The sequence below is a fragment of the Sesamum indicum genome, linkage group LG8 (assembly GCF_000512975.1).
Source record: "Sesamum indicum cultivar Zhongzhi No. 13 linkage group LG8, S_indicum_v1.0, whole genome shotgun sequence".
NCBI classification, from domain to species: domain Eukaryota; kingdom Viridiplantae; phylum Streptophyta; class Magnoliopsida; order Lamiales; family Pedaliaceae; genus Sesamum; species Sesamum indicum.
Genome location: NC_026152.1, coordinates 17,875,691 through 17,896,818, shown reverse-complemented (window position 1 = coordinate 17,896,818; position 21,128 = coordinate 17,875,691). Strand labels below are relative to the sequence as shown.

General features: G+C 36.8%; 7 protein-coding genes across 8 annotated transcripts in view; 1 reads left to right on the top strand and 6 right to left on the bottom strand.

Annotated features, from left to right (window-relative positions):
- Positions 74-2,900, bottom strand: LOC105169186 (putative clathrin assembly protein At1g03050). Of its 2 annotated transcripts, none has more exons than XM_011089529.2 (3): positions 2,532-2,900; positions 1,464-2,198; positions 74-1,372 (listed from the first exon to the last, which is right to left on the bottom strand). In XM_011089529.2, exons 2-3 carry the CDS (start codon positions 2,119-2,121, stop codon positions 252-254), a joined length of 1,779 nt encoding a protein of 592 aa, XP_011087831.1. In that variant the 5' UTR covers positions 2,122-2,198; positions 2,532-2,900; the 3' UTR covers positions 74-251. The 2 variants fall into 2 exon arrangements, with proteins under 2 accessions (XP_011087831.1, XP_011087830.1); XM_011089528.2 differs by having other exon boundaries at positions 1,464-2,207; positions 2,532-2,899.
- Positions 3,663-5,505, bottom strand: LOC105169185 (peroxidase 43-like). Its single transcript, XM_011089527.2, has 4 exons — positions 5,160-5,505; positions 4,864-5,049; positions 4,610-4,772; positions 3,663-4,392 (listed from the first exon to the last, which is right to left on the bottom strand). Exons 1-4 carry the CDS (start codon positions 5,394-5,396, stop codon positions 3,983-3,985), a joined length of 996 nt encoding a protein of 331 aa, XP_011087829.1. The 5' UTR covers positions 5,397-5,505; the 3' UTR covers positions 3,663-3,982.
- Positions 7,205-11,027, bottom strand: LOC105169184 (tRNA (guanine(10)-N2)-methyltransferase homolog). The gene is made up of 6 exons (XM_011089526.2): positions 10,604-11,027; positions 10,299-10,510; positions 9,322-9,639; positions 9,137-9,211; positions 8,754-8,828; positions 7,205-7,852 (listed from the first exon to the last, which is right to left on the bottom strand). The coding sequence occupies exons 1-6, from the start codon at positions 10,800-10,802 to the stop codon at positions 7,307-7,309; spliced, it is 1,425 nt and encodes a 474-aa protein (XP_011087828.1). The 5' UTR covers positions 10,803-11,027; the 3' UTR covers positions 7,205-7,306.
- Positions 12,234-13,112, bottom strand: LOC105169437 (vacuolar iron transporter homolog 4-like). Its single transcript, XM_020696396.1, has one exon. It carries the CDS (start codon positions 13,042-13,044, stop codon positions 12,373-12,375), a length of 672 nt encoding a protein of 223 aa, XP_020552055.1. The 5' UTR covers positions 13,045-13,112; the 3' UTR covers positions 12,234-12,372.
- LOC105169183 (vacuolar iron transporter homolog 1-like) lies at positions 15,631-16,505 on the bottom strand. The gene has a single exon (XM_011089525.2). It carries the CDS (start codon positions 16,387-16,389, stop codon positions 15,715-15,717), a length of 675 nt encoding a protein of 224 aa, XP_011087827.1. The 5' UTR covers positions 16,390-16,505; the 3' UTR covers positions 15,631-15,714.
- LOC105169182 (cytochrome b-c1 complex subunit 6) lies at positions 17,744-20,198 on the bottom strand. The gene is made up of 5 exons (XM_011089523.2): positions 20,042-20,198; positions 19,862-19,895; positions 18,923-19,007; positions 18,112-18,201; positions 17,744-18,021 (listed from the first exon to the last, which is right to left on the bottom strand). Coding segments are annotated over exons 2-5 (210 nt in total). The 5' UTR covers positions 19,864-19,895; positions 20,042-20,198; the 3' UTR covers positions 17,744-17,988.
- LOC105169181 overlaps positions 20,923-21,128 on the top strand; it is a gene marked incomplete in the record, with an annotated part of 2,172 nt that continues 1,966 nt past the window's right edge. The window contains 1 exon segment of the mRNA XM_020696495.1: positions 20,923-21,128.

Here is a 21,128-nt window from a genome sequence, read left to right as displayed (position 1 = left end):
AGCAGTGTTTGGTCATCCAAATTAGGGAACAAGTTTATGCATTCAATAGCAATAAATTCCATATAGAAACAAATGCAAGAAACAATGAACTCTTTATTTGTTACTAAGTAATTGTAGCTGAGTTTCACACTCTTGTGATTTTACGACCACATCTGTCTCAGTGGGTTGACATAAGTACTATACAAAACAACATTTGCAAAGGTTCCGCTACATTGTATTGGTCTCTCAGTGTAAAGGTTGCACAATGGCTTTTAATATGTTCTCGTGTATCCTCCTGCGTTGAACTGATAGGGGTTCTGTTGTACCTTGGCTAGGCTTACCTGTCCCTGCATCCCATCTCTTGCATACTGCTGCCACATTAGTTGCTCCTCCACTAACAATCTTTGCTTCTTCTCCATTTCCGACATCTGCACATATGCTGGTGGAGCTACGGCAAGGGAGGCGGCAAAAGGGTCGGTGTTCCCCGATGAACTGGTGGCTTTGCCATCAGCCGCTGGTGGTGCCGGCAATGCCAGCATGGCTGGCCTCCCGGCCGACCCTAGCGCGACACTACTAGCACTTCCAGTGGCCACGAGACCCGATGAAGCAACAGCCTGAGCTGTTGCACCCTGTTGGTACATCCCATCAAGAATCAATGTGTCGAAGCCTCCAGGAAGCGATGCCTTTTGGTTCGACAAATGGCTGGCAGACTGAACCAATGCGGTTTCCCAGTCTCCTGATGGTTGTTTGAAGGCTTCCCATGGGGTGATTGCATTCCCTGGAGAAGTAGTGGCTGGACCAGTACCATCAAATAGAGCTAAAGCCAGCTTATCTGCTTGTTCCTCAGTGCTTGGTGCATCTTCACCTAAGTTCAACAGATCTCCCACTTCTTGAGGTTTCTTCTCCTCTTTTGGCTCCTCTACTTCTTTCGGTACCTCCTCCGGTTCAGCTTCATTTTCTTCGACGAATCCTTCAGGCGGTGGCAACGCCTTGATCTCATTCATATCTGGTTCAGGCTCTGCCTCCTCTATGACCTCTTCAACGGGCTGGGGCTCTGCACGTCTGCCCCTCTCTTGGGGCATGGTGGACTTCTCGTATATGTATTCTTCCATCATATCAAGTTTTTTCTGTGATATCTTCTCGACGTCAGGATACTCGGAAGACCGAGCTATTCCAGCCATCTTGGACCAACCGTGGAAGGCATCGAGCTCATCATACTGCTTGGCAACACGAGAGAAGATCTCGTGGACTCTTACCATGTCAGGTATTTCCAGCTCCATGAACCGGTCGATCAAGACTCCCAGTATTTCTGTTATGTCATAGCATAGCTGGAAACTTTCTTTTATAATGGGGTACAGAGCCACATGCACAACCCTGTTATCCTTTGCAGCCCCTGAGTACAAATACATTATGCAATAACCAGACGTAAATTGAGAGAGAGAGGGAGAGAAAGTGATTTGCGGAAGGAATATATATACACACACCTGTTGGTCTACATGCTAAAAACCTTTCAAGAAGCTGCATAAGATGATGAACCCTGGAGAAAACAAGCTCATTTCGCATTTCATGCAGAGGAGTGGCCTTCCCGGACTTTGGGCTGACGCCGCCTCCACCACCCTCTTCCTCCTCCACCTGTGGATAACCATAACCGCTCCGCTTGCCTCTCCGGCCCTGCATCCTGAACTCCAGCTGCTCATCTAAGTACAGCGCATACGTTCGCACGAACGCCGAATAGTCCCAGGCGTACGACTTACCAGAAGTGTCACGAAAATCTGACATGTTGAGGAGGCGCGTCCCACGCCTGGTTGCGAAGAAGATCTCCTGCTCGTAGGCGGGGTCTCCCTCAGCAAGGAGACGTTGAACGAGCATGAGGGTCTTTAAGGCCACCACCCAATTCTTGGTCTTGTTGAGGCGCCTGGCAATGGTGTTGACGCAGGCGTTAACAAAGGCACGCGAGTAGGCCGTCATGTTGAGGATTTCACGGATGTAGCGCTCGTCGGGAGGTAACTCCTCATGGCGCGTGGCCTTAACAATGGCTACATCGAGGTCCGAGAGGGAGTTGTTGCCGCCAACCTTGGCCAGGCCAATGCTGGTCTTGTCCTTCACTGCTCCAATGGCTTGTCTGAACTTGCTTGGAGCCATAGCAGTTTAATTTGTTGTATTATGATCTTTTAGTTAACTTGGTTGTACGTTTCGATGAAATGGCAACGTCTGTTAACCTAAGACAACTTGAGCCAACATTGATCAAAGTTTAGCATCATAGGTTTCCATATTTCATGATTATTACAATGAAACCTAGAAATGCATGCATGCAAATTCAAATACGAACAAACCTTAACATGAGATGCAACACTATTTCGTATTAAAACACAAATAACTTGTGTTTTTTTTCTTTTCTTGATACAAAAATCAACGAAATATTATTACCCCAAACAAGTAAAATCGACAACGACACACGGCACAACCTCATATATAGCATCATGATGTCCAAATTCATGCATTTCGGAGGCAAAAACGATAAAAAGAAAAAACGAAGAATGAAATAATAGTACCTGATTGATGAAATGAAAATAAAATAAAATCCAGGGAATGAATGAATGAATAATGTATGGGGAAAGTGAGTAGTGTGAATTAGAGAATAACAAGGAAGAAAATGAAAGTTGCGCGCAGGATGGGATGGGCGCTTCTCTTCTCCCTTCTCTTCTCTATGGAAAGCACACTTAAGTTTTGTTCCTCAGCGCTATGGATCTGTCCTCCTCTCCCCCTCCAGTTATTTCTTAATTCATCATATCTCTTCCAGCACTGTTGGTTGGTTGGTTGGTTGGCCGTTGAATAATTGCAAAAGATGATCATCGCTCAATTCTTAGCACAAATTGCGGGAGCTTGTCCGAATGTTTGGAGCTCCCAACTTAACTCACCACACATTTACCACTCCAATTATAATTATTTGTTTTTCTTCTTTTAATAAATCAATTATTATATGCACATAAAATATTAAAAATTTAGGTAATTTGGTCGGATTTAAATAAATGTGCAAGGTCCTTGGGTGTGAAAAATGTAAACGATAGATGGTTGTCAAGAAAATCTCAAGAATCATTAACAACTAATCCAAACAGGATTGTAAAGCTGACTTAAATTCTATGCATGCAGGTTTCATAACCATATAGGCACATTTTTACTCAATATTGCAATCTCAATCAACTATAAGGAGTCGACTGACATCATTCTTAACCAAAGGAAGAAAAATGTTTGTCACTATGACAAACCTACTGGTTGCGTTGCTACTGATGCAACCACAAAAAAAAAAAAAAAATTCATGCAATTTTGCCCCTTTGACAAAAGCGTTGGGAACCACCTTTATTGGTGAAAGGTGTTTTTCGTTCAAAAATTAATTAACGTTGGAATGAAAAGTGTAATAATGTTTAATCTTATGGAATTATATACGTCACCTCCATAAAGTATAGGACCAAAAAGTCAAATCCCCGAACATAAAGTATAACTTGTGAATAATGCAAGATATAGTTGAATATATTAAGAAGGATATATATATATATATAGTGAAATTTAGAATATATAGAAATAAATAAAAATGAGGAAAGAACAAAAAAAGAATGGTGAGTGAGTAAAAGATATGAAACAGCTGGCCCTGCAGTCTGCTCTGCTCTGCTCTGCTCTGCTATGAATTGAGACTATTGTCATTTTCCATTTTCATTTTGACATTTTGTCTGTGCATACAAAAACAACACACCGTCACATGCCATCTCCCATACCCCTCCTATTTTTGTTGCAAATTTGAGTGATACTTAAAGACATGGCCAACGTAATAATCCTACTTACCGGTAATGATACGGAGTGGTAAAGATTCCCGTAACCATTTTACTCAATTCAAGTGCACAAAGTTTTAAAATCTTGAGTCTCTCTACGCAAACGTCTACAGTTGGCCAAAATCAGTATATACCATGAAGAAATCAAGAAACATCACACACCGTCCAAATTGATTTCATCAATTAAAAGACGAGCACACACGCCTGATCGTTCCACGTGATCCAGTCAACACACCAATCCTCCCCATTTTCACCATCGACGCCGCGAAGTCCGCCTCAAACGACGAGCTCCGCGGCCCCAGATAGGAGTCGATCACACCCTTTGTAGCCTTGTCTTGATAGAGGCTAGCATCGGATTGCAGCACCGCGAAGCCGCTCCTGATGTTCTTCAGGATTTGGTTGTCGAACGTCTCCGCGCTGCCGCGGTCCATCGGCAAACGGACATTCGCATCTCCGTTCCTCGGGCACGTGGATTTCAACTCCTGCAGGAAGTCAGGGTTTATGGAGGGATCGGAGCCGCCGGTTGCCGGGAACTGGTAGAGCCTTTGGGTCATGAAGAAGCAGGCGGTGGTGCCGATCGTATGTGCGGCTGAAGTTGGAAGGAAGATAAGATAGTATATAAGTAGCAACGCCCTTTGCTTTTCGAAACATTGAATTTTCTGTCGTAGTTGTTACATTATTTAATATACACACACTACATATCTATATACATACGATGTAATTTTTGTATATAGAAATTGCAATAAAAGGGTGCAATCCAAATGATTAGTATTAACGTATAAAAACAGAGAGATGAGCATATATACCACTGAGGAGGACAAGATCCTTGTCCGAGAGGCCTTTCCGAGAGAACTTAGCTCTGAGGTTGTGAATAGAGTCAGCAACATCAGGCATATTATCAGCCAACCTTACATCAGACACCACACCATCCCTTCTCCCTGTTTCAACCTCGTACCTTGGCCCTTTTGCCTGCAATTATTATACATAGATATAAGTCCCGGAGGTAATTAATTAATGAAAGGAATAATATATATATATATATGTGATATGATATAATTACGAGGGCAACAGCATCTCTGGCAGCCAAAGCCAGAATGTCGGCACAAGACACAAGTCCAGGGCAAACAGCTTCCACCTCCGCTTTTGCTCTCTCAATCACATCAAATCCTCCAACACCTTGGTGCCCAAAAGCATGCTTTTCATCTGTTGCCGACCCTTTATCTATCAGAATTGACCCATCACATCCCTGCAGTTAATACACATGTTCATCACCATCATCATCATCAACTACTCATCATCATGTCATGTAAATATTAATGGTGGTGCATGCAAGTGTAAGTGTCCGGTTTTAATTACCTGAACGAAGCAGTCATGGAAGTGAAGTCTGAGCAAGACGGGGGCGTTATTTTGGTCGGCAGCGACTGCTTGCTGGACTACTCCACGGACGATGGACTCCGCTTTGGGGCAGCTCTTGGCGTAGAACCCTACTCGGAGCTTGCCGCCCTCATGATGTGAAGCACTACAACAACTTATCATCAACACTACAATATTCATTAAAATCAGGCAACGTTCCATTTCTGGCTGAATCATCATCAGGTTGTGTAGTTGGATTTGATCTTAGATTTCTTTGTCACGAAGATATCATTAGGAGCAGCTGAATTGAGGGGTGAGGGCGAGGGTGAGATATTGATGTGGAAGCTGTAGGCATCACTGGAGGGCCTTTTATACTTAAAAGCTGTATAATTAAATCTTGTACATTATATTTTTGTTTTGCTAATTATATGTGTATATATATATATCTACTGAGTTTAATTTTTTTGGTAATTTTACTATCACTACAATTACATAAGAATATTAATAATAGAAAATACTATAAGTGATAAGTTTGATCAGTGTTAATAATTTTAATATTGTTATAATATGATTTTTAAAACTTAATTACTTGCCCCAAGAATTTTATGTAAGCGACAAATCATCAGTATTATAAAAATGATAATACTCGCCATCATTACGAAATAAAATTTTGTCACTTAATTTTTCAATAGTATTAATTGGTTAAATTACGAACTCAAATGAATTTTGGTTTTAGACCCTTTGATCAGCAGTGAAATAACTATTTGTTTTATTTTTTTTAATCTAAATCACATATACAGAATAAAAAAAATAGAGCAAAATCAAGAAATTAGTTTCTTTCAGAAAAGGTGAGAGAGAGACGGAGACAGAAGTGGGATATATATATAGGGAAGTATAATAAATAATGAAGCACGTAAGTCAAAAAGATTGGAATCATCAGAATGGTTGTCAGTTTGAATACAGTGAGAAATGGCGATGTCTTGTGCATCAGTTTTGCATGTCTTTGTGTTTTTATGCCACTTATGTTGTTATGAATTGAATGACTTGTAGATAAAGAAGAAGACCTCCACACGTCACTTTACTCTCTCTCTCTCTCTCTCTCTCTCTGGTTAAACAACATTTCGGAAGTGTTACAAAAATTTTATTTTTTTGACATATAAGTGATAATTTGTAAAGTAAAAGAATTAGGACTTTAATTACAAATCAAATATTAAAAGTATTTATAAAAAATAATGACAAATAGAGAAAAAAAAATAAAGACTTCACATATTAAAAAATTGTTTTTATAATATTTACTATAAAAATAGAAAATTCAAAAAATACAGCTAAGAGCACCCCAAAAAGTCTAAAGAGGTGCCTCTCACTTTTGGTTTTAAACTCTTTTTCTAGAGTATCCAAGACTGAAATTCATAATTACTGTTAAACTTTTTTCTTTTTTGGTTTTTGGTAAACCAACAGCTAAGAAAAGAAAATTGTTGTACTATTAATTTCATGGATTTACTGAAAAGGAAAATGAAGGATTTGGCAAAGTTTCATATAGACTATGCATATGTAGTAAAAGGCTGTTCTTTATTATTCTAATCCTTTTGGGTGTATAGTAATAATATAAATTTCCCCATTGTCATTGAGTTTTCGTAGTTCACCACACCAACCACCAACTTTACTCATTTTTCCCACTCTACATTTGGATCTTGGACTTTAGTAAATGAATAAATACTAATCGAAATATTTCCTTTTACCATATAGGATTCTACTTTACATATGCTTTAAGATGTAATACATTTCTTTTTCCTTTTCCTCGCCCAAAATCCTAAAACCAAACAATTTCTTTTTTACAAACAACACTTTGTTTTTCTTTTTTCATGAAATCTTATACTTTTGAGCATGATTGTACTTTGTTCTATTAATACAATCACATGCCATATTTTGCATGCATGGCTTGTACCTCCAGTAGCACCTGTAGAAAATGGTTAACAATCGTATAGCTATTGATCAGCCTTTTCTAGCAGATTAGAACTCCAAAAACACCCCCTCTAGGAGAAAAAAGAGAATAGGAATTCTAAACGATTCAACCATGTAAAAACTCTCAGTGATCTAACTGTATGTTTTACAAGTCTATAATGTCCAATAGCTACCATTTAATCTTGAAACTAAACATATTTGCCCCTGTATTTGGGTTTCGAGCTAAACTTCTCACCTGTTCCATTAATCTGGACATCTGCAGGGCTGAAAACCGCCGAATGTAAATTTCCATCTTCTAGCCACTTGAGGTGGTTTTCTTTGAACTCTATATGTTTAAGCTTAGCAGCCAACTCGATTTCTTCGCTGTAAGGGGCAACTTTAACCATGGTTAGCAAGACCCTACTGTACCTGTAGCTGAGGATTTGTTCACATGTTGCAATCAATTCAAAGCATGGGTGTTCTGGGAAAGTGGGTTCTGGCGAATCCTCCTCTCTTAGAACAGGGTAGAAGTACACAAGCCGCCCACCCATTACAAGCATTCTAGCTGCAAGGTCAAGCAAATCATGCACGCATTCCACTAAGCTATACGGAGCAGTAGATGGTATGTGGTCAGTCCTTTTATCGTCGGGAACGGTGTAAGGACCAATGACACCTTTCAAAAGCTTGCGTCCACCAGATTTGCGCCCCCCAGCACGAACCCCATAAGGAGGATCACATATAATGGCATCAAACACCTGCAAGAAAACACCAGAAATTTACAAACACTAAAGAAAAAAGGAATATTAAGCCAACAGTGGAACAAGCAGTACTAAACCATGAAACCATAGAGCAAATGGTTCAAGGAATGCTAAAATATCACAATCAGTGCAAATGAATTCAGATTCCAGGCACTAAGAACAAACTATCTTGTATTCAGCTGGCTTGAGCACCCGAAAGGGCAATAAGAAAATTCAATTATTTTTAGATAAGTGAATATCTCTTGTTGAGACATAGGAGTTGAATCTTAAGTGCCCAGGCCTCCTGTCTCAATCCTAGAAGTTCCTCATCAAACACGGGTTTATAATGAATTGCATGGTCATTTGATTGGCAATTCATACATTTTCATAGCCAGGCTTGAATTTTCTACTTTGACGAGAGTAAGACTTTCCAGGATAAAAATTGTTAAGGTTTATGATGATCAATACAATCGTCCTAGCAACGACTAGTAGCAGATATGAGACCAAATATGGGCCTAGCTCCATAAATAGAGAAAGGGTAGAATTTAGCAAAATTGAAAGAAACATCAACCCTCGGCAACTATTCTACAGAATGGGTTGAGTAAGGATTGAACAATTAACAATGTTTTGTAGTCTGTAATAGTTTCATTCATATTAGGCATATCCAGCATATTGCTCCCACTCACATTTAAGATGGAGTCATCATCAGTGCATTCTGATGGTAAATGAATACCTTTTCCTTTCAGTTAATCGTCAGAACATCAAAAGGACACCAAAAGAACTCGAAGGATATTTTGTAGATGCATCTTGAATTTAACAATATAACATCAAAAATACTATGCTGAAGATAAGCATATCATTTCACTGCAGATACAACTATGAAATTGGCAAAAATATCATAAACACTGGCATGAGTCACCTCTTTTAACCCAGAACGCCAAGGTGGAAGGTTATTGTCAGCCCTCAATAAAGATAATGGCATTGGCAAACCATACTGTGAAAAGAGGAAACATAGAGTAAGGTCTGTGCATTTCAAGAAAAAGTAGAAAAATAAATGAAACGCTAAATGGTAGCATTATGAAACCTTGAATGGCCTCTATAATTTTTTACCCTTAACTCCATAAAATTGTACATCATAACAATACCATGCATTGTTTACTTGGCAAATAAGCAAAGACTGCATTATATAACAGCTATAAATATGGGGTTGATGGACGAAAAGAAAAATGACACTGTTGCAGCAATGCAATTCAAATGACATGAACCAGTAATTCCAAAAGGCAACATAAAAATCCACATAACCTGCTTGAAATTGCTCCAGACATTACAATCTGGACCACGACCATCACGGACAACCCGAATGTCAATATCTGCACCCTGAACTGTTCAAATCAGTGAAACTAGAAAAGTAAACCTGTTTTGATTAAGTAAACAACGAGATATATATGCCAAATAAATGAGTTTCATTACAAACAAAAGATCCTAACCATTGTCATTGCTCCAAAATGAGCTGCCGCAATCAGAATGCTACCTGTACCCACAAAAGGATCATACACAAGTTTCCCAGGTTTGACTTGCGCTTGATTTGCCATTAGGAAGGCCATTTCTGCATCCATGGCTGTTGGGCCAAGATATTTGCGACTTTTTAGCTGATAAGTTTGCAAGATCTTCCTATCTGAAGCACCTACCTCCCGACCAAAAAATATTCTCCTTTTAACAATGGGAGGAAGCCCATTATTATCGCCATAATCATCATTGTCCATAAGACAGAATCTATGCTCAGGATTTCGCAAATTCACCTTCCCCTGAAAGATAATCACTTAGAAATTGATAGGACATCAGGTTCTAAACAGATAATGTTGGACGGCAGATCAAGCTTAACATGCCTCAGCTTGGGAATCCAAGAAACTAAATTGAAAAAGAAAAGGGAGCATCCGGACAACATTTGAATAGGGATAGAGTAGTTTGATTGAAGAAATTCTTAATTGGACTTACTCATAATGGTTTAGGTGGTTTTTGATAAATGTTCTTACAACGTCACAAAAGGCAATAGCAATATAGAATCTAGCTCTACCAACTTCCGACAGATAAACAAAATCGATCTCATTCTTACTATCAGCATTGAGATTGAAAGCAGACTGCTGCCCATGCAATGAACAGCTTCATTAAATAACAGAGGGCATGGTCTGCACCAATATGAATCAGCTAGTTTGACCAGCACCAGAAATCAGCCTCTTGAAAGCACACATATCGAAGAACAGATACATACAAAAGGCAAAAAAAAAAAGACCAGATACATACAGACAAATGGTTCACTATTTTAACCAACACAATGTAAACAGCCTAAAGGTTGATCTAGAGAGCACAACAGGTTGCGCTCTGTATAATTAGCTAACAAATCCAAGATCTTCTGCATATTATTGTCTTTTACCGATTTCTTAGTGAAAGAATATCAGAATCAGACCTTAAAAGGAATGAATGCCAACTTCTGGAAGCGATCACTTTGCTCGTGAGAGCTTATTGCTTTCCCAAAACTTTCAACAGTAATTTTGAAAGTAGTGCCAGGAGCTAAGTATAGCAACTTGCGGTCATCCGGATAACTATTGATAGCCTCCTCCAGCTCCTCAAAACTCCGTCCTTCACCCCACAGTTCATATATTCCCTTCACAAGAATACCTGCAATGTACATGGAAAAAACTCAACGCGCATCCTAAAACTCAATCCCTTCCACTGATAGAAGAACGTTGGCGTGTTTGTAAAGGCACTTACTTCGACTCGCAATGTCGCGGGCCATCTCTTCTGAAGGAAGATTAACGAAATGGAAAGGTGAATCCGGGTGGTGGTCTTCCGGCAGCCGCCATTCCAGAGTGGTGGGGCCACTGCGACCTTCAAAGAGACCGGCGAGGGATTCGAACTCCGGTTTCCTGTATTCCAACAGTCTATGGTAGAATACACAAAGGTACCACATGATGTCCAATTCCAACTCAATTAAAGACGAACTAGTGCAAAGAAACCTAAGTGCTAAGACTTCCGCCGAAAATGACAGGGTGGCTGGTGGCGGAGGTACGACGGAGGAAGGTGTTGGGTGGTGGGGGTTGGGGTTTTATTCTCCAATTCACAAAACCCAAAACCCTTGAACCCTTTTTACTCTTCAGGACTTGTCTCCGTTTTCTCTTTTAGTTTTTTGTTTTCAACCCCAGAAAAATCAACTCCTTGTCCAACCCTATTCTTTCTTGAAATATACAATAATATTTATTAGGAATATAAATTAAGTAAATAATATATATATATATATATTTCACATTTTATTTAAATCACTTGCCCAACTATTTTTTACATATATTTGTTTGGGTATTTTACATATACGTGGGTTATGTGAATATTTAAAAAAAAATTAACTAAGATAGCAAGTTTCAAGTCAATCTAGGAACAACCCAAGAGTTTGGCGTCACCATTTCCTACGAGATGTCTTGGGTTAAAGAAAAAGAAAAACTACTTTGCAAGTTTCAAGTATAAAGGGTACAACTAGCAAGTTTCTCAAGAATATAGGGGTTGTTTTGCAATTAAGCTCCAACGTGAGTCGCTTGGTCGGCCCAGGACCGTATGGGCTGATCCTGGGCCTATGGTGGGTTCATCGAGCTTTTTGTTCTTTGTTAGAGGCAGGTTGGGATTTTTTTTATTTTTTTTTGTCAAATTTGATTTTCGCTTTAATTTGATTTTAAATAATTTAAAATTAAAAATGTATTTTGATCATCACACATATCATCCAATCTAATTTGATGACCATTTCAGTATAATGCTCCACATAACTACCTTCTGCTAGTTTTTTTTTTCTTTCTTTTAAAATTTCTCATGGGATAATTTTTCTCTCTGAAATATTAATATATCATTATTCTTTTTTTTTTTATCAAAATTCATATGAATCTAACCGTATGTATATTAACAATGAATAATAAAATTTGCATAAATATTTTATTTTAAATAATTTTAAAACATAATTGGAGCTGTATATGATTTTTCATAGATCACCTAATTTTTATAAAACTTGGCAACTTAATCATCCAATCAAAATATTAGGTGTCATTATTTTATAATACATATCATTGATTTCATACCTTTTAATTTCCATGGGAAATTAAATTGATTGGACAAAATAAGTACGTGGAACATAATTTAAGTAGTAATTAGATGGCCTAATCCAACTTGTTTTTTTCAAATTGAATTTTTTATTCCAAATCATATTTCATTTTATGTTTCATTTAATATATACATATTATTCATATGATAATATTTATTTGAATAATTAAATTAGATGATATAATTTTTATATCGCATCATTTATATATTAAATGAAATAGAAGATGTAATAAAAATTGCAGTCAGGTGGAATTTGACATGCATGCATGCAATAAACATTGTTGAATTTATTGAGCAACAAATTCAAAGTGTTTACAAACCAAAACACACACACACAGACACATACGATACACACAACAACATAAAGCACGTATTTAATATATAAAGCAAGCAGCCTGCAATCACATCTCCAAACCACTAGAGCCCAGCAACTTAGTGAGACCAAATGTGATAGCCATGGCCATCCACCCTCCCACCACCACCCTACCGCAAGACCTCACCACCCCACTCCTTCCCAACACCGCCCCGATGCCACCAAACGCCGCCAGCGCCAACGTGGTCGCCGCCACCACCACCCCTACCCTCACCTTGTACTCACTTATAAACCCAGCCGCAAGCAACGGCACGATGGCTCCCGACGAAAACGCGAGCGCCGAAGCCAGCGCAGCCTGCAAAGGGTTAGGTAGCTTCTCATTCTCTTCAACATTCTGTTCATAATCAACCACTCCAATATGAGTCACAGCCGTAGACCTCTTCTCTCTCTTCATCTGCTCAACCTCAATGTCCAGCTGAGAATACACTGAAACAAATTCGCCTATCGCCATGCTACATGCGCCGGCGAAGAGTCCCGCAAAGCCGGTGAGAATCATGGCGGTGGCGTCGCCTTTAAAGGCTCCAACTCCCATCATTAATGATGCGACGGATACTAAGCCGTCGTTGGCCCCGAGCACAGCAGCTCGGAGCCACTGTGACCTTTGTGAGTAGTCGAATTCCTCTTCATGAAGGTGATTGATGATGTTGGGTGGGCTTTGATCCGTGGGGATGGGGATTTGGACTTGGTTTGGGGCAGCCATGGGAGGGTGTTGGAGAGATGTAGTTGAAAATTGTATTGTACTGAGGAGATGGAGATGTTAGGGTGAATTTATAGAGGGAGATGTAGTAGTACGTAGTGTGATCAAAGAAGGTGGTGATATGCAGAAATTAAAGAATTAGGGAGTAGTGTAGTGTGGAGAGCACAAGCCCTTGCTGCTTATTATTAAATATGTCCACTCCAATAGTTAGTCAAGCCCAAAATTCTGCTCTCGATTAAATTTAGAGTGAGTTTGATCATTTATGTGATTAGTTATATTTTTAAACTATACATCAATTACATTATAAATAAATTAAATTTATTATATATATACATATGATTGATTTAAATTTAATCGAATTGGATTTAAATTAGAATTTGCGTGATTAATCTAAAGTCGTGGCAGCTCCCTCTCCAACATTTCTATAATAAAGCATATATATATATATATATATATATATATGTTTGTGATATATAGATTGCGGGAGTGGTGCTGGTTAGGAAAGCACTAATTAGGTGCAGAAGGGAGGTGGGGGGTAGGGTTTTGAATAATGATATAAGGCGTAAGAGTGTGCTCTCCACAGTGGGGAAATAATCAATTATTTGAGCAAAGTGTGCACTCCACATGTACAACTCCCTTTCTTTTTCTTTTTTAAATTATTCATCAATATATTAATCCTTCCACTTGAAATAAAAACAAATTAATTAATGTTGTTAAATTTTTTCATTATAATAATTTAATTATAAGGAATGTTCAATGGAGTGATGTACATGTTTTGAGTTGTGAGTAGCTCCATCGTCGTCACGGATGATTTCGTAGTCGAATTAATAATTAATGTGATGAGTTTTCGAAAATTAATTGATGCTACTGGATTCATTTCATGCCTGTTAACGAATTAGGGAAAATTCTTGCTGGAATCCCACTCGATCAAATATCTAAATAATATATTAATTTAGTTCTTATATTTTTATTCATATGTAATTTTCAATTTTATTAATCGCAATTGTGGAATCGATTGATATTATTAAAAATATAATTAATTTTAATTTTATGTTATTTTAGTTCTTATATTTTTGTTTATATGTAATTTTTAATTTTATTACTTGTTAAAATATGTAATTTAATATTAATATATATATTTTATTAATATTTTGAATTATAAAAATATTTAAAAATTCATAATATTATAAAATTTAAAATAATAACTAGTAATTAATTAATTAATATATAATTATATTAACGACATCACAAAAATATAAAGTTCGAAGTCCTTTATTTAATTTTTCAAATCTATGGTAAAATTTATTTATTTATTATAATATTTGAAATAAATAACTCCACCATATTATTATTAAATAATAAAGTGAATAAAAATGGGTGGATTTCGTGTGGATGCCACACTCCTCCTTTTATTATATTCAATTACAAAGATTAACTTAATTACTTACTAATGATTTCTTATCTGATCGGTGAAATTGATGAAGTTCATTGTGAGTTCAAATTCTATAGATGCAAGTATGTAGTTAATTACAATATATTATTTTTATTATTTATTTTAAATTTATTGATTGATTTAAAAATATTAATGTATTGCGTACTGAATATTATAATAATATATATTGATTGATTAAGAATTATTAATTCATTTATAAAGAAAATGCCCATCAACTGCCTAAATTTGGAACTTAATTAATTAATGGTACCACTTGAGGTGTACCTCTTGAGGTATATATATATACGTACTACTATAATTATATTCTATATTTAGTTTCCACTTATGTTGTTTGCCCACTATATTAGTAATGAGTTGGACTTGGAAAAGATTAACAAATATTTAACTCAAATATATGCACTTAATTCTTAATTTGATCTAATAATTACAAACCTTAATTATGATTTATACAAAACTATTTTCCATCACTAAATTCATCTATCAAAAATAAAAATGAATATTTGTTCTTTTTCTAATTTTTCGTCTCTAATACTCTGCTCTCTCTTATAGTTAAATTCAAATCAACATAATGCATTACTGTAACAAAGTCCGTAACTATTCACGCTATTTTTATGATTATGAAACCCATCTCAAAATATAGCTAGTTTCACTAATTGCCCTTTCTTTTATGTTAAAACAAATAAAAAATAATATTATTAAATAATCGTATCACATGTACAATTCCACTTGAATCAGATATTTAAAGTAAAGATGCCCGAATTGGAGGAATATGGAGAAAGACAAAAACATTGGAGTTTTTTGCTTGAAGGGCAATATTTGTTGAAATGCCAAAAGTGTGAAGGAGTGATGGAATTTGTGACTCAATGATATAACATGACACACATATATATATATATATATATGTTGTTTAATTATCCTATATATATATATAGGTTGTTGTTGTTATTAAAGCATATATAGTGCGACGTCGGAACAAATTGCATAGTTCTCGTGCTTTACTACTCCACTATTACATATATATATATATGCAGATCATGAAAATTGTGTATATATATAGTCGTATTTTAGGAAAAGTAAGAAATTTCAATTTAATTATTTTTTTAATTAAACATATTTATTAATTAAATATTTTTATATAAATATAGTATTTGAAGTATTAATAAACCTTGATTAATTTTCATAAAATACATTATAATACTACAAATTAGAGGGGGAAAATATTAGAGGCCGGTTGAGCCAATTAATTTTGTTAAACCGAAGGTGATTCCCATGGCCAGCCACCCTCCGATCACCACCCTCAACGAAGATCGCAGCACCGGCGCCTGCCCAAGAACCGCCCCCACCGCACCGAACCCCAGAAGAGCCACGCTCACGGCGCCAACCACCACTACCACCCTCACATGGTAGTTCCTTATGAAGGCCGCGGCCAGCAGCGGCACCACCGCCCCGACTGCGAAAGCAAACGCCGACGCCGCGGCGGCCTGCAGTGGGTTCGGTAGCTTCTTCTTCATGGCCTCCAGATCACTGTTGTTTCCAGTAGCTCTTTGCTCTCTCTTCAGCTGAGCCACCTCTATGTCGTACTGTGAGTAGACAGAGACGAACTCTCCGATGGCCATGCTGCAAGCTCCGGCGACCAGCCCTGCTATTCCGGTGAGAATCATAGTCTTGGCGTCCTGCCGGACCGCCCCGACTCCCATCATGAGCGACGCGGTGGAGAGGAGGCCGTCATTCGCGCCTAAGACGGCGGCCCTCAGCCACTGCGCCCGCTTTGAGTAATCATGAACCACTTGGACGACTTGGTGGCTTTGGCATTCGACGTCGTCGTTTCTCGGCAAGATTTGCTTCATGTCGTCGATGTGAGGCTTTTGTGGGTTGTTTGCTTTGGTTGTTTCCATGATGAAGAAAAGCTGCAGAAAATGAGATTGATATTTAATTAGCTCAATTTTTTATATTCTGTGGGAAGTATGGAAGGCACACGCACAAAGGTTAATATTCCACACGCCCATTTATAAAACTGGATGCTCTCGTAAAAATATTTATTTAATTATTTTTTCAATTTCAATATATCTTTATCGACAAACAGTTCATACTATCCATTAATATAACAATAGTTTTAAAATTGATAAAACTCAGAAAATTTTATATTCTTGATAAAAGGTGGTTCGTTCTTACTAAAAGTTAAGCGGGCCGGACTAATACTTTTTCTTTATGGAGAATTGGTTAGAGGAATCTGATGCATTCACACACGGTTTGGTTAGTGCAAATGCTAGATTTGTTTTGGTACGTAGCAAAGTGCAGGATGATAGACATTTTTTGTTAATGGAAAGGGAATTAAATGAGTCAAGAAAAAGGGATACTTTTGTGCTCATTAATGTATGCGGTTGAGAATATTGATCCACATTACCACACTAATCAACTGTTACTGTATGTCAATCAACATTACTAACATTGATATTCCTTTTTATAATGCATTTTTTATTTTATTTAATAATGTGTAATTGCATCTTTTATTTTAATTAATATATGTACATTTTTCATTAAATAAAATAAATGACGTTATTTTGTATACATATGTTAAAATGAGATAGAAAATGTTTTGAAAATTTAAAATAAGATGTATTAATTTGGGAGTGAAAAACATCCATCTGTTTGCTCATAAACTGCATTTTGATTTGTATATATAATAAGGGCTCCAACGAACATAGTTTTGTATTACTAAGTAACCGAAAGAAAGAATAAAAGAGAATGCCAATTTTTCGGCAAAGTTAAAAGTGGTGTTCCCACATCAAAAGCCAAATATTTTTCTTTCTTTCCACATCTCTTTTTTGTTCAGAAAGAAAGAAACAAATGCACCTTTATCCTGTTTTACATTTTGTGTTGCATCTAATATATACATATCTCATATATACATTACTTTTAACACTTATATAAATCAACACCTGGGCCATGCTAATAGTGAAACTAGATTACCTCATCGCTTTTGTACCCGATTCATTTATTTTTCCCTTTTCTTTCTTAACCAAATTCAGAAGAGAAAACCTTTCAGAAATGAATTGAACACATATACGTGGCTTAAACATTTTAACTAGAGCGCAAAATACTTTCAATTATATTATTGTTTTAAGTACAACTTTAAAGCCCACCACTATCAGCTGCCAAATTGTGAATCTCTAGATTTTGGCGAAAGTTGCGAATTTGTGAGTGAAACCTTGGACTAACAACTGCTACCAAACTGTGAGTAACGATGCAAACACAAACTATTAAGCTTACATCATGAAAGCAATCAACTCAACATGCTAAAGCATATAGAATCCAAATCCACAATTCATTTATTGATCCGTCAAGCAACCATATCTCAAAATTTCATGTAACCAAGGAGTTCCGGACAGGCATCATTCTGTCTCAAGTACACAAGGGAAAGAAAATGATTGGCTTTGAAAAATCAAACAGCGTTATCCGGCGCTAGAGTATACCAATGTGGTCCTCTCTCTCTGTTACTTAAGATAAGAAAATAGCTTAGTGGCGACCTGTGCAAGCACAATTTAAGCAGTAAATCAGTAATACAGAGAGAGGGGACACAGTCTGCGAAAGATTTAAATTGGAAAATGCGGGCTTACGCATTTGTCAACACAGCGCCAGTAATCGAAGTATTGTCCGGTACAATGCTTGTGCCCAGATTCATCACCTTGAATTCTCTTAGCACATGCCTATCACCATAAGTAAATAATAAATAAAATGGAAAGACAGCAGCAGAAGACAAAGAGGCATTTCATAGAGGTTACTTTGCAGACTGACTAGCAATACCAAGTATCGTGTATGATTAGAAATGTAAGAGTGTCGACATGGGTATACTGAGTGAGCCGCACAAAACAAACATGCAGACCCACATAGGGGAATACACAGCATTCAGAAATCCTCTAAAAGTTATAAATATATCATGTATCAAATTCGTAGCTCCAAGAAGTTCTAGTCTAACCTAAACTCGTCAAACAGCACCAAAATAAAACATTATCTTCCAGAAGACAGGATGCTGTACAGATACCTGAATTAAACTGCAGATGCTAAAATGCCTAAGAAACTCAATATTTGATTGGAAGATGCAAACAGAAAAAACACTATGATGTAACAATAAATATCCTACACAACTTTGACTACGTAATAGAAAACTGGTTTTTAAGTACACTGCAGCATTCAGGCGAGTAAGCTACTCTATATGAAAAAGTCACGTAGAACTCCAACCAAATAGGTATGTTAAGAGGGAGCTAAAGAACAAAAGATGCAGATGCACTAGATAACTGCTCTGACAATATTATGTATTAGTAGGGGGGCAAGAAATGAGGCGCGTAGAAGCAACTGAAAATATTTTGAAATAGAGAAACATCAGATAACTTAGAAATGTATATACTAATTATTTCATAGGAAAAACACCTGATATTCTTTAAGTGGCCGTGTACAAGGAGCTTTGCAACGGTCTTCAAGTTCCTTCTTTGGATCTACTGGCTCATCATCAGCCCTAAATGACAAGAAAACTTGAAAAATAAGTTACGTGATGGAGGTGCTTCATTAATTCAGCTCAAACATAAAAATACTATGACTCTCAATTTGTTACATCAGTACTGAATCTATTCCATTGATTGTTTAGTTTTATTTCTAGGAAACTTTTCTCTTTCAAGGTCTGGTGAATATTGAGACACAGAACATAATTTATTCTAATGGGTTCGGGTGTCGGAGAAAATTTAGACAAAGCTGGATTCAACAGTTGCATAGGAAAGCCTGTAAGGTCCCATTGTGAAAAGGATAAGGGATACCCTGGACTGTAGAAGAAACCACAAGGCTTTCAAAATGACCCAGGAACAAATGTCTTTTTACAACATAAAATGTTCTTTCAAATAATTCTGAGGTAAACCTCTTCAAAGAAGCTCATTTCCTGGTTACTCAAGAAAAATAGTAATATTACAACCAGGAAATTTGGAACTGCACCACACTCGTGGAATTGCAGATAAATATGGAAAATCATCATTCCAGTCAATTTATAATGCTATTGGGGCATATTCAAACACAAGTCGAGTTACTGCAAATCAGTTGGTGCGGAGTCAGAGATACGGATTCAACTGAAGAAGCACTATTATATTTAGTCTATAAAAAAACAGAGAACCTTCACTTCCAATCACGACCTAAATAATTTTCGGAAAATATTAACTTAGATCAAGATAACCAGCATCACGCGGAGAAAAAGTATTCGTTAATTACATTAAAAATAACACGTTTATGCAGACAATTTTTCATAATAAAAAACATGGAAATTGACCAAAACAACATAACATAGAACCAAAAATTCAATCTCCTAAGAAATAAAAAAGAACTCACATAGTTAACAACGGCAACAATCAAGGGAAGCAACCTGCAAAAGAATCCCAGAAATCCACTCAATCTCAGTGCGGAAATAAGCATAAAACATAAAAAGTGTACCCTAGATTCGGAGATCGAATCAATAATGAACTGGAAATTGGATCTAGAAAGGGAATGGATGAAATCGGTGAGAATTACCGGAGGATGAGAGATGGCGGAGCAAGGGGGTGCTGCGAGGAGGATGCGCTTTGACGAGTGAGAAAAGAGGGTTGTTCTTGTGGAATGCGGCTGGGTCAATTAACGTGCGCCAGGTGCGTAGGTCTCGCCCTCCAACGTCAGTACTTTACTAGAATGTGCCAAGGCCCAAGGGCGTCGAGTGACTGTGACTCCCTTTAACTGTAGTTTCCTTTGTTTTAACTCTGGTCTTCTTTTTACCTTACCACGTGTCACGTGTGTGGATGATTCTTTAAAATAATTTATTTTTCTTATTATTTAACAAAATATATGAAAAATAATAAGTAATATTAAAATTTGAAGTGGTTATAAAATACTATAATGAGTTAATTTATTGATAAAATTTAACAATTTCTTTCTTTTCAATTATAAGAATTGTAAAATAAATTAATGCATACCAAAGTTCAACAATACCACAAGAGTTCAAGAGTTTTTAAAGAAATTTTAAAATCAAGAAATGATTAATTAACACTCCGATACTTAAGTCATTATTGGATTTATTGAATAAACAATTAAAAAAACTTGAAATAACGAAATAATATGGTACGATAATCAGAATAAAGTGATAAGATATTGAAATATGCGTGAAAGTGGGCAAGTGGAATGCAAGATTGAGCATGGAGCTCGTAACCTCGTTATCAATCGTGAGTAATAAGTATGTGCCAGCGAATAAATCAAATTATCATTATGACTGCACTATGATCTTTATTTATAATCATCCACCAAAGTTTTTTTAAATTATAATATTAATAAAATAATAAATTATAGTAGGTTCATTTGAAGTGAAATAAATATTGGTAAAAATTCAAATTTTATGACATTATATTAAGAATTATGGGGTCTCCAACCTAGACCTCTTGAGGTAAATATGATGTCGTTTTTATGTTCTACACTTTGGTTAAATTCTGTCTGGCCCAAAGAAGCAGTAATGTGCTTAATTCTCCAAAATCCAACTGAGAATCACCTGAAAGTGGGCCAGCAATTTAGGGCACATCGTGTTTCAGAACGCCCAATTTCAAAGCAACCCAATTTCCCTAAGGGCTTTCTGAGC